The sequence below is a fragment of the Physeter macrocephalus genome, chromosome 6 (genome assembly GCF_002837175.3).
Source record: "Physeter macrocephalus isolate SW-GA chromosome 6, ASM283717v5, whole genome shotgun sequence".
NCBI lineage: Eukaryota > Metazoa > Chordata > Mammalia > Artiodactyla > Physeteridae > Physeter > Physeter macrocephalus.
In genome coordinates this window covers 59,620,991-59,633,538 of record NC_041219.1, presented here as the reverse complement: position 1 = coordinate 59,633,538, position 12,548 = coordinate 59,620,991, and the positions used below count along the sequence as shown (strand labels likewise).

Genomic DNA, 12,548 nt, shown 5'->3' with positions numbered 1-12,548 from the left:
CCTCTTTACAGGTAAATTTGAGCTTCTCTTCAGCCCGGGGCCTGCCAGCCTCAGATACCAACCTGAAGGTCACAGGCGCTCCTCGCTCCCTCTGTGCCCTCCGTGCAGTGGATCAGAGTGTCCTGCTAATGAAGCCTGAAGCTGAGGTCTCACCTCAGTCAGTGAGTCCCGTTTCAGTCTTGCATATCAGAAAATGCACACATGATATGACCATTTTTTGAAGCTGGAAGTTATAACTGCAAAGGACAAGTTCTTCACAGTGTCAGGCATAGTGTAGTAAGTCACATATGAGTTTGGATTCAATTCAGTTCCAAAAAAGACATTGCACAAGGTGCTTCACACAGATCATCTTACTTCATTCTCTGCTATAACGTATCAAAGAGTGAGCAGTCGCGTTCACTACTACATTCCCTGTGCCTAGCACAGTCCTTACATGTAAAAGATGCTCAAAACATTTCTCTTTTTTGTTTATTGGCAGTCGGGGAGGGCCACACTGCATGACTTGCGGGATCCTAGTTCCCTGACCAGGGATTGAACCCACGCACTCGGTAGTGAGAGCGTGGAGTCCTAACCACTGGACTGCCAGGGAAGTCCCTCAACACATTTTTAATGAACGAATAAATGAATAATAATTCCTTAACGTGGATATTATTACCTTAATTTTATGAATGAAGAAAACACAGCCAGGATAAATTCAGCAACTATAGAAAGAACATGCCAAAAATATAGTTTAAAGGTGGGATTTGAACCAAATTTTATTCAATGTCATGTCTAACACACCACAATTCAAGAGAGTATGTGAAATGCCAGGTTTTTAAGTCTTCTCTAAGAAACAGGCACTTACTCATTGGTTTTAAGTATGGACAAAAGAGAGTTTCCATTCAAACTTGTCTTTTAAAGATGTCTCTTATAATGAAGAACTTCCAAAAGGGCCCCATAGTTTACAGTCTTCATTGGCCATTTATTTATTTAACGAATATCCCCTGCGTCTGGACTACGGGATAGATACTGTTCCAGGAACAGGAGTTTTTATGGTGAACAATCAGATGTGGTCTTTGACCATTTTAGACGTATACTCTTGTGAGCTATTAAACAAGCAAGCAACAAAAACATATAAACATATAATAGTTCTAAATTTTGATAGGTATCATTTAAGGAATAAACAGGATGTTGAGCTAAAGAAAAGAGTTGAACAATTTTTGATATAGTGATTAGTGATTAGGGGTGTCTTCTTAGATTGTCAGATAACGGGGGGCAGGGGCAGGCATTACACAGAATGAAAGCAGCGTGCCTGTAGGTCTTGCAGTCAGAATAAGTCTGCATTGTTCAAAGAGGAAAAGGTAATGACCTTATACCTAATGGTGAGAGAAGAGGATGGTAGAGGTGGTAGGTGGAATGGAAAGTAAAGAAGATCACGGCAAGCACTGCGAGCTTGCAGTGGAGTCAGGAGTTGACAGCAAATGTAGTGGTAAATCACTGAGGAGTTTTAAGCAGGAGAGTGATTCAGTGATTCAGATTTATTTGGTAAGAAGATCTTGTTTGCCGCTCAGAGTATGCGAGCAAGAATGAAAACAGTCAGGAGGCTATTGTAGTAGCTTAGATAAGAGATGACAGCAGGTCCGCATGGAGTCACTGTGTGTTTAATGAACACTGTATGTCACTCTGTGTTTAATGAACACTATATGACTGAGCAGGTAGCCTTATACTAGGGCCAAAACTGAACTGGAATGGATTTCTTTCTAGGTTACCCCTGTACCTAGTTTTTTTCCAAGTTAAAATTGGTCTTAAAACAGTAGACTTAAAAAAAAAAAAACTTGGGAAGAATTTAATCATATAAAATGGGAAAAGGGAATGAATTAAGTATTTACAGAGGTTGTTTCTGGGTGATGGGTATGAATGACTTTTATTCTTTCATTATGTTTCTCTGTACTGTCCACATTTTTGCTTTCTTTTAAAAGTAGGCGTTTGGGCTGGGAGACAAAGAGACTTGAGTTTTATACTTACTCAGCCAAAATGGGCTCTGAGTCTTTGATCAATTAATTTGATATCTTTATGTATTAATTTCTTTTGTACAAGAAGAGGATTAGGATCCATAACACTTAATATCTCCCCATGATTTCTGTGTCACTTTTTATAATGTTGGTATGGGAGTGTTAAATAAGCACCATGATATCTTAAACTCCAGATTGAACATTATCACACTCAAAATAAAATAAAATAAAATAAAATAAATAAGAGTTTTTCCTTTGTTCTCTCTATTTTGCAGGTCTATGATTTGCTACCAGTAAAGAGCATCCTTAGTGTTAGATATGGAGGTCCTGTGAATGAAGATGGGGAAAATTGCATCAATGCAGAAGATATAACTCACAATGGAATCATTTACACACCAAAGCAGGTCCTGAGTGATGATGATGTTTACAGTATCTTCGAGGTAATTCTTCTTCCTAAAAACATAACCAAATTTGATTTCTGAGTCTTTGTAAAGATGGAGAACAAATGGATTTCTAAGCTCTAAAATCTGATCTTCCTCCCACTCACCAAAAAGAAAATTTGTGATTAACAGAAAAATATTGAAATCTCAGAGGCATACGGAACTTTGTATACACACAGAGAGTCAATCATGAATTTCTCTGGCACTTTAAACAGCAAGAGGTATACTTTTAGGGCCACAACTTTAACCAAATTGATCCCAAACCTAGTTACCACTGTCATATTCCCCTCTCAGTGATTCTCAGAGATTCCAATACGTGAGAAAAACAAAATATTTCCCATAGCACCTCTGACACCCTTGGAAAGGTGAGTACCCTATTGGCAGCCATTATAACAGTCATTTTCACAATAAATAAATGATTGAGTAAATGACTAAATACACAAAGTACATTACTTCAGCCAACACCTTCAGTGCAGTAAAATTTCAGGAAAACTGAAAGTAGCTGTTCATAAAGAAAAGATTTACAAAACTTGGAGTAGAAACATTAGCATGCCTTAGGTACGTTAGCTCAAATGTGTATCTTTAATTAGGCAGAGTTACGAAAAGGAAGTTTATCCAGGTTGTGAGATTAAATCTTATCTCTACCAAAAAGGACTGAAAACTCTCATTATACCTTGAGGAAAGCATACATCAGCTTAGCTGATGAGGTCTGCAGCTTAGCTGAGAACAATTTAAACCTCCCTCTTCTGGAGCCTCCAGAATCATAAATCAGACGGTGGTAGAGGGAGAAAAACAAGACTCGGTTTATTAGCTAACTACAGCATCTTTAAACATTTCTTTCTGACTTCTTTCTCCCCATTCCATATCACTGCCACCACTGACAACTGTGCTTCAGAGTCCCACAGTTTCCCAAGTACTCTGCGATAGGACAGCAAGTAGTATTTGTGACTAATATCAAAGAAACAGGAAACTTGGAACAGGGGGGCTCTAGGAATCAGGCTACTGTGGACATCTGCAATTGTGTTTTGCATGCAGAGATTCAGGATACTTAAAAGACAGTGAGAAAGAAAAAAGGAAAGGATAAATCACAAAAGGGATGAGTTGAACATAGATATTCAGGCAAAGGAATATTTTCCAATAAAACATAAACAAAACAAAGTGTACTGACTGTGAAGAAAAATCCCCAGGACCTCACTGGTGGCACAGTGGTTAAGAATCCGCCTGTCAACGCAGCGGACACGGGTTTGAACCCTGGTAGGGGAAGATACCACATGCCACGGAGCAACTAAGCCTGTGTGCCACGACTACTGAGCCTGCGCCCTAGAGCCTGAGAGCCACAACTACTGAAGCCTGCACGCCTAGAGCCTGTGCTCCACAACGAGAGAAGCCACTGCAATGAGAAGCCCGCGCACCGCAACGAAGAGTAACCCCCCACTCTCTGCAACTAGAGAAAGCCTGCGCACAGCAACGAAGACCCAACACAACTAAAAATAAATAAATAAATCTATTTTTAAAAAAAATCTCCAATATGCAACCCTACAAATTCAATTGAAAAGAAAAAAAAATTACTCTCTGCCACAAAGTTAATGTTTGGTTTTGGGGGGGAAAGGAAGGAAAGAAAAACATCCAGAATTAAAATACTCAAGTTTCTTGGAGGCAAAAGATAATTAAAGAGGCATCAGCGCACAGGAGACAAAATTCAGAAATAGGAATCAGAAGTGGATCCTAATCCCAACTCCCATTCACTAACTGGATGATCTGGACTTTCTGTGACCCCATTTTCATACTTATAAAATACCTCTCTCCTCCATTGTGTGGAATTTTCATGATGATCCTATGAGCTATATGTATAATAATAGTAAAAGTATAATACAAACGTAAGGAAATATTCTCGTCTCCAGACTGGATTGCCAGTATGCTTTAATAATTATTTTTCCTCCAGTCTGTAGGATTAAATATTTTTACCAACTCAAAAATCCACAAGCCACATTTTTGTCAGCTGTTTCAGCCATATCCAGGAGCACCTATCACCTATGCAGGAGGTAAGGGTGAGAATTATTTATCTGCTAAAATAATAGAAGAAAAGTGATGCTTTGCTGCATTGGGTTGGGATAAAAAGCCATTTTTTAAAGTACTGAATGTTGTGACTCTGCAGCAACTTCTTGGTAAATTTTCTTCATATAACATTTTTCCCCAGAAAAAATAATTTTTAAGCCATTATTATTTCTTTCCCTCTCTCTCTCTGTCTCTCATCCAAATCAAATACTTTTTTGTCATAGTCTTCAATAGTCTTGGTAATTTAAATCCTCTACCCACTGTGGCTTCAATACCTAAATTAGTCAGGATAAGATAAATTATATTGCAGTAACAAACAAACCCCCATGTCTCAGAGGCTAAGCATATAACAGTTTATTTTTTTCCTTTCACAAACACTGCTTGTGAGTCCAGTAGCTGTTCAGGACACCTCCTGACCAGTCATTGTCAGGGAGGTTCATTGGGCTTTCATCTTGTGACTCCATCTCCAATGTGCCTTTCAAGGTTACTACCATGGGGAAGAAGGAATAGATTTGCATATGACTTTTATGGTCAGCAGTGGAAGTGGCATATATCTCATTGCCCTACCTGCAAGGGATGCTGAGAAATGTGAAGGATTATATAGATATTGTTTGCCTCTGTCATATTCTTTTATGGAAATCAAAGTGATTTTGACATACTAAACAAAATAGAATAATTCAGCTTTTGGTGGATATACTTAGTCTCTTTGTGTGTCTCAAGTATACTTAGAAAAGAGGAAAAGTTGACAAGATTCTAGCTCTATTTTCTTTTCTGCTGCTAACAGGCCTAGAGAAGTGTCTAGAGGCATGCGGGGATGGTTACTAATCCATTTTCTAATAAGAAATCTTGTGGTATAAAGTGTTTTTTAAAAATAAATTAAACACATTTAATACAGAAGAAATTATTTGGCTAGGAAGACAAAGAGTAAAGTTATGAAAGCAGAGGAATGAATAAGAATATTCCCTCCACAGAAACAAATTCATGTAGTAAAAAAAAAAACAAAACAACAAGTTTTCATCATACCTTTATCTGGTATGACACATATAACTTTGAAAATTTGCAGACTCGGTAACTTTCCTGGCTGTCCAGTGATTAAGAATCTGTGCTTCCACTGAAGGGGGCACAGGTTTGATCTCTGGTTGGGGAACTAAGGATCCCACATGCCACGTGGTGTGGCAAAAAAAAAAAATTTGCAGACTCATGTAACATTTTTGAGGCTCAGTTGAAAGTCAGAATGACAACACCAAAGTCACTGAGGTATCATGAGCATAAATTTAAAAAAACATAATCATGATTCCATATAACCGTGTTTTTTGGTTAAAAAAACTAAAAAACATTATTATTACTTTATTTTCACATCCCTCTTAATACCAAGTGTATTATTTTCTTTTCAATCTTAAGTGAAAACATGTAGGTCGAATGATCCAGAAAATCCTGAAAACAGAGTACCATCATTACATTCTTATCACAGATATTCTGTAACACTCTAGACAAATTTTACATTTGGTATTCGTCACCTATCCATTCTTTCCTTTTCCTGTTCAGTCACACCACCTTAGTCCTGTCCTTCATTCTTTCATAACCAAAGTACTAAAAAGCCACCATAATTTACCTTCCTTGCCTTCCGTCTTTCTCCACTTCAATCCAGCCTCTATACCATGAAAGGCACATCGCCCTTCAACATTGCTTCTGTCATGTCACTTATTTCTCAGACATAATCGCTACTTCCAGAATTCATAGGTCATCATATTTAAGGTTTTAAAAGAGCATGTTCAGTGCTATTATTTTATGTATGTTTACATTTATATATTTATACATACTATCTTTATAATGTCTTCTGATCTCTGGTAGGTCACTTTTAAAAAAAATTAATTTTTATTGTAGTATAGTTGCTTTTATCACTTTTTAAAATCAACCTAACTCCTGCCTCCTTAACAGATCTAATTTATTTGTCCTAACCTTCATGGTGTTTTATTATATAATTACACCTACTATTTACTCAGCTATGTTAAATGCCCCCACCCCGCCCCGAGATAGACATTCTACTCCTGAGGCGGTTTTTGTTATCCCTTTGGAGCATTGCTTCTGACCTCTGTGTACATACATGTGTAGCTGTTTCCTTGGAATGCCTTCTTCATTCCCCTCTGATTCTCATCCTTTCATGGTCTTCTTAAGTTCTGCTTTGTAAAGTCTTTTCTGGCCAATCTAAAGTTTATTTTCTGTCCTTTATTGAGTCTCTGTTGTCCATAACCCATACTTTACTATATTATTGTTTATGTTTTCATATCTTATTAACTGTTAAAAAAAATTCCTGAAATCCTCTTGCTGTAGCTACTATCAATTCCTCTTGTTTGATTCTCACTGCAAATGGAGAACACGTGATCATCCCGTCAGGGTATAAGCAGTATTTGTTGTTTTAAATTACTCTTTATTTTTGCCTTCACCAGTTGAAAACTCAGCTTAGGGAGAGCTACATTTGTTTTCACTTCTAGAGAAAAATACAGTTACCTTTAAACCATTTGATGAAGCAATAGGATTTAGCCTTCCAATAGGACACACAGACGAGTGAACAAAGTAAGAAGCCGGTAGGTGAAATTGTTCTAATAATAAACATTCCCTGAGCATATGACCTTATTCTACTTGATAAATAAGGCAGCTGTAAGAAATTAAGGATAAAACTGAGGCTTATGTTGGGCCCTGTGTGTTTTCTCTCGACAGGTCAAATGGGTCCAATAGGTCCAGTAGGCTCTGCTCTAGCACGTGGAAATTCAGGGATAGTTTATCCAATGGTAGATAGAGAAAACGCTCCAGCTGTGGAAGTGAAAGAGACAGTCCGGAAGTATTTCCCTGAGACCTGGATCTGGGACTTGGTGGCACTCGAGTAAGTTGTGTGTTGCCCAGAATTGAGTTCATAAAAGGATTTGAATCCTCCTCTATAATTCTGGTGTGATCATTGGTTCCTGATCCTTTCCGTCTGCTCCGCTCTTTTCTGGTAGTTATTTAGATTCATAGTTCATTCATCTCATAGCTAAACAATGTAATTTTCTTTCTCTAATTTGGTCCTGAGACACTTAAAATAACAGAAAGTAGGAAGCTACCCTCGACCCTAAAAAGAAAAAAAAAAAAAAACTTTCAGAGACCTCATTACGAACACCAAACCTTATATCAAGTTTAACATTTAGCACACTAAGTTTTCATGCTCTAGGATCAGCTGTGGTGCTTGATAAAGAGGGGACTCATTGACTCTCCTCCTCTTTTTCCCCTCCCTAGCGTATCGGGTAGAAGTGAGTTGGCAGTGAAGGTCCCTGACACCATCACGGAGTGGAAGGCTGGCGCACTCTGCTTGTCTGGAACAGCAGGGCTTGGCCTCTCCCCCACCGTCTCTCTTACAGCCTTCCAGCCCTTCTTCCTGGAACTCACTCTTCCCTACTCTGTGGTTCGAGGAGAAGCCTTCACACTCAAAGCCACTGCATTCAGCTATGTGTCCCATTGCATTCGGGTAAGGGCACTTCTTGACGTAAGCAAAAGTAGAAGGAAGGAACAAAACCACCATTCATTATCTAGATTTCCCAGGTAATCTCCTAGTAAGTCATAATTGAACATGATGTAGCCTAATTTTAGAATGGAATAAGTACTAAGAACAAAGTTCCCCAACAGGTCTGAGGTGGTAAGGTTATATTTATTCAGGACTCTGCATTATTTGTGTATTCCTAAATTCAGATACTACTTCCCCCTTATTATTTTTTCACTCTTAACTAAAGAAAATATCTCTTCCTTGTGTTGGCACAAGCCTAAATCCTGAGTATTTACCCTGATTCCTGTCCGTTTTTCAAAGTCCTTATGGCAAACATCTAAACTACAAAATATTTGAAAGGATTTACCTTGTTTGAACAGTTTCTCAAAGCCTCTCAATTAGTATGCATTGTCCCTTTAAGCTTCTTCCTCCTGTTACTGACCTTTTGCCTGTGTTCTTTCTCAAATTTGTGGGTGGGAATGGGGGACAGGTCAGCGTGCAGCTGGAGATCTCTCCTGCCTTCTTGGCCATCCCAGTAGAGAAGAATGAAGAATCTCACTGTGTCTGTGGAAATAAGCAGAAAACTGTGTCCTGGGCTGTTACCCCAAAGTCACTGGGTGAGTGGTAAAGTTGTTCACAAATCCTACTTCTTATGTTGTCATGATTTGCTTTCCATTCCCACCCAGATGCATGTTTTATCTCCTCCTTTGACAATGATCGATTGAAAGAAAACCATTATAAATATTGGAGAGGCTTAAAAAGAAGAAACCATTAAATATAGAATCACTGTTTAACTCCTTAAGAATCTTATTCCCCAGGAAAGGTGAATTTCACAGCTACTGCAGAAGCCCTGCAGTCTCAGGAACTGTGTGACAATGAGGTGCCCCACGTCCCAGCACTTGGACAGAAGGACACCATAGTCAAGCCCTTATTTGTTGAGGTATGCAGGTCTACTTTCTCTGAGTCTCAGAGGCCTTATTATGTAAATCACATTATCTAATAGGTATGCGACAGTGACATTTCATTCCCAAGAATATGAATATGTCCACAACTCAAGTTTTCACTAACAGTTTCTCTCCTAAAGTGATTGATTTTTCTCTATCACTATCTACATTCACTATCACTTTTCTTTTTGATTTTTTTTCTTTCAATACAAAGCCTGAAGGAATAGAAAGGGAGGAAACTTTCAACACACTTCTTTGTGCTTCAGGTAAGTGTCAAAAAATAGACAAAATTCTTTTGTTAAGCCACTTGCCAAAGTATATAGTTGTGAAATGCCCTTTGGGGCATGTTTCCTCTGGGGGGAAAGAAAGGAAACAAGTATACTATCCCATGTGCAAATCAAAGGACATTTGATGGAGAACAATCTTTTCCTGATAAAGACATAGAGAAGTTAAGAGACTCACCTAAAAGCTCCTGGCTAATAATGAAGACTAAAGCTGATGACTATAGGACAGGATTCTTTCCAATACACCCGTGCTTCCCAAACTTCTTCCAACACAATTTTCAAACTATTGAAATATCTTTGTGGCACTAGTACTATTGGTTATTCTGTTAATAGTTGAAGTGTACTCATGTTTTTATTTAAACAAGTTATTTTAAGAAGAACTTTAGGTCATTAACATATATAGAAAACCAATCTTTTTCTATTACACTAAAACTACCATTTAAATATTCACACAGTCATTTAAAAATTACTATTAAAATATTCAACTCTGCACTATCTAAAATCATCTAGAGAACAGCGCTTAGTCTACAGATCTCTTCTCTTCTCTATGTAAGTATCCCCTAATAATCTCATCTAGTCACAGAACTTCAATAACAACTTTGTACCAGAGACCACAAAATGTACATCTTTGGTCTACACCTCTTTCCTGAACTCAGACTCATGTATTCAACTGCTCACTTACCATCTGCATTTCTAAGCCTGGAGGTCTAAGAGGTATCTCAAAACTAGCATGTTCAAAACTGAACCTCTGCTTAGTCCCCATGAGCCTGCTCCTCCTACAATTTTCTCCATCTCAGATGATGGACATTCCATTCTTCTACTTGCTGGAGATAAAAAATTTTAGAGTCGTCCATTATTATGTCCTTTCTCTTCTACTCCACACCCAATCCATTCCGAAATCTAGCTGGTTGAACCTTTAAATATATCTGAAATCTGTCCACTTCTCATCATGTCCACTCTTACTCTAGACCTTCCTCTCTTGGACCAACTCAGTCACCTCCTAACTGGACTCCTGGTCATCTCCCCCTGTTCCTATACAAGAGGGATCATTTAAAGCATATTTCAGACCATGCCCCTCCTCTGTTCAAAATCTTCCACGAGTCTCCCATATCCCTCAAAGTTAGAGACTACGTCTCCAGCATCACCTACAAAGCCTTTCTATCCTCATGACTTCATATCCTGTTACCCTCTCCCCTACTGACCCTGCTCCTCCTAATCTAATCCTAATCACACTGTTCTCCTAATCTGATTTTAGAACACACCCAGCATGCTCTAATCTCTGGAGTCTTTTCACATTTTGTTCCTTCTTCCTGCAAGTCTCTTCCCTTAGATATCTATAAATTTTACTCCCTGACTTACTTAGTCTCAGTCACCCATGATTTTTTAATCAATGAGCTTTATCACTGGGAACCTTCTCCCCACACCCTGCACTTCCTGATTTGCCTTGCCTCACTAGCTCACCCATATAAGCACTTACTCTGCTTTATTTTTTTCTACAGAACTTACCAGTATCTATCACACTAAATATTTGTTATTTTATTACTCCCATCAAAATGAAAACTCTAGGATGTCGGGAAATTTCTTTTGAAAATTGCTATATCATTGCACTTAAAACAGAATCTGGTACATAGCACGCACTTAATACATATTTATGGAGTGAATATGATTTTTTTACAACCACCAGCTATAGTAGAAATTAACATAAACAATGAAGAGAAAGAAATAAATATAACGTAAGGTATACGCTTATAAGGAAATCTATAGAAATTTAACACAAATATATATGATTAATATGAACTTCACTGTGAGATGAATTGTGGCTTTAGGAGAAACTTGGATTGCATCAAAGAGATTATATAATGAGCAAGAGAAATGAGATGTTGGATCTTGATCATATAGATGAAAAAATTCAAAGAAAACTAGAACATTTCTCTCATTTTTCCCTCCCTTATATATATTTGTCTTGTTTCATTAGAAACTGGAGAACCTGAAAAGTTGTCACTAAAACTTCCTTCAAATGTGGTTGAAGGCTCTGCCAGGGCAACACATTCAGTTTTGGGTGAGTCTCCCAGCCCGAAAGAAGCAGTTGTCCATCCCCATAATTCTAGTGCATGGGGCCTCACCATCCCTTACTACTGAAGTCCCTGAGTCTAGGTGTTGGATTGAGAGAAAGAGCACCAAGCTAAGGACTGCATTGTTGAATAGATGTTGTGCTACATCTTGTACCTTGATACACTCTAAAAAGTAAAAAGGGTCATCTCTTTGTGCCCTCAGCTTCAAGAGACTGGCTAGGTAGTGATGCTTCCTAATAGATTTAAAAATAATTGATTTTTACCAGATTTGTGGCTCATCAGAAAGATGTATCCTACCATTCAGATTTTTTCCTATTTTTTCCATCCTTGAACTATCTACTTTATTGTTCCCGCATTTCTCTTTCCTTTCTATTTCTTGTTTTCCTTCACCTCTTATGCCTTCTTTTCCTCCCCTTTATATATGATTTGACTTCTCACTTAGTAATCTATCTTCTTATCCCAATGTAAGTCAGCTCTGAGTTCCTCTGATTTTTTTTTTTATTATCTTTCATTCCCCAGGTGATATACTAGGCTCTGCAATGCAAAATCTTCAGAATCTTCTCCAGATGCCCTATGGTTGTGGAGAGCAGAATATGGTCCTTTTTGCCCCTAACATCTATGTTCTGAACTATCTGAATGAGACAGGACAGCTGACAGAGAAGATCAAGTCCAAAGCCATCAGCCACCTCACCAGTGGTGAGAGATTACCCCAAAAGGAAAAACATTAACTGATTCCCTAAATATCTCCTCCAGTGAACTCAAGTCAACATCCCTTTGATTAAGATTTAATAATAATTGTTGCTGTGGTATCCAACAAGTTGTCCCACTATACGACCAGGAAATTCGATGGTATCATCCAGTCTTGGAGACTTCGTAGTAACATAGTAGTTTCCCTGTGACGCCTCAGCAAGTTTTGAGGAAAACCCTGATTCATTCACCAATGTCTCTGCTATTTCATAAATCTATGCAAACTTCCTCTTCAGGTTACCAAAGACAGTTGAATTATAAGCACAGCGATGGTTCTTACAGCACCTTTGGGGATCGTCATAGTAGAAGTCAGGGAAACACTTGGTAAGATAATTATTTCCATATGCTCTCTGTAGATCCACAGTATTTCAGAATTCTGGAAATAGCTATTCTCTGATACCTGGAGTTCATGTATAGAAATTTGTTATCCTTTTTTTTTTAATTGGAGAATAATTGCTTTACAATGGTGTGTTAGTTTCTGCTTTATAACAAAGTGAATCA

The 12,548-nt window shown here is 38.1% G+C and overlaps 1 protein-coding gene across 1 annotated transcript in view; it reads left to right on the top strand.

The window, feature by feature from the left end:
- LOC102979903 (pregnancy zone protein-like) overlaps window positions 1–12,548 on the top strand; it is a 40,847-nt gene that overhangs the window by 20,685 nt on the left and 7,614 nt on the right. The window contains exons 15-25 of the mRNA XM_024129137.2: window positions 12–161; window positions 2,267–2,431; window positions 4,374–4,473; window positions 7,205–7,367; window positions 7,757–7,985; window positions 8,491–8,617; window positions 8,819–8,940; window positions 9,159–9,210; window positions 11,204–11,287; window positions 11,820–11,996; window positions 12,284–12,371. Coding sequence (XP_023984905.1) covers window positions 12–161; window positions 2,267–2,431; window positions 4,374–4,473; window positions 7,205–7,367; window positions 7,757–7,985; window positions 8,491–8,617; window positions 8,819–8,940; window positions 9,159–9,210; window positions 11,204–11,287; window positions 11,820–11,996; window positions 12,284–12,371 — 1,457 coding nt within the window. The remainder of the gene's footprint in view (window positions 1–11; window positions 162–2,266; window positions 2,432–4,373; window positions 4,474–7,204; window positions 7,368–7,756; window positions 7,986–8,490; window positions 8,618–8,818; window positions 8,941–9,158; window positions 9,211–11,203; window positions 11,288–11,819; window positions 11,997–12,283; window positions 12,372–12,548) is intronic.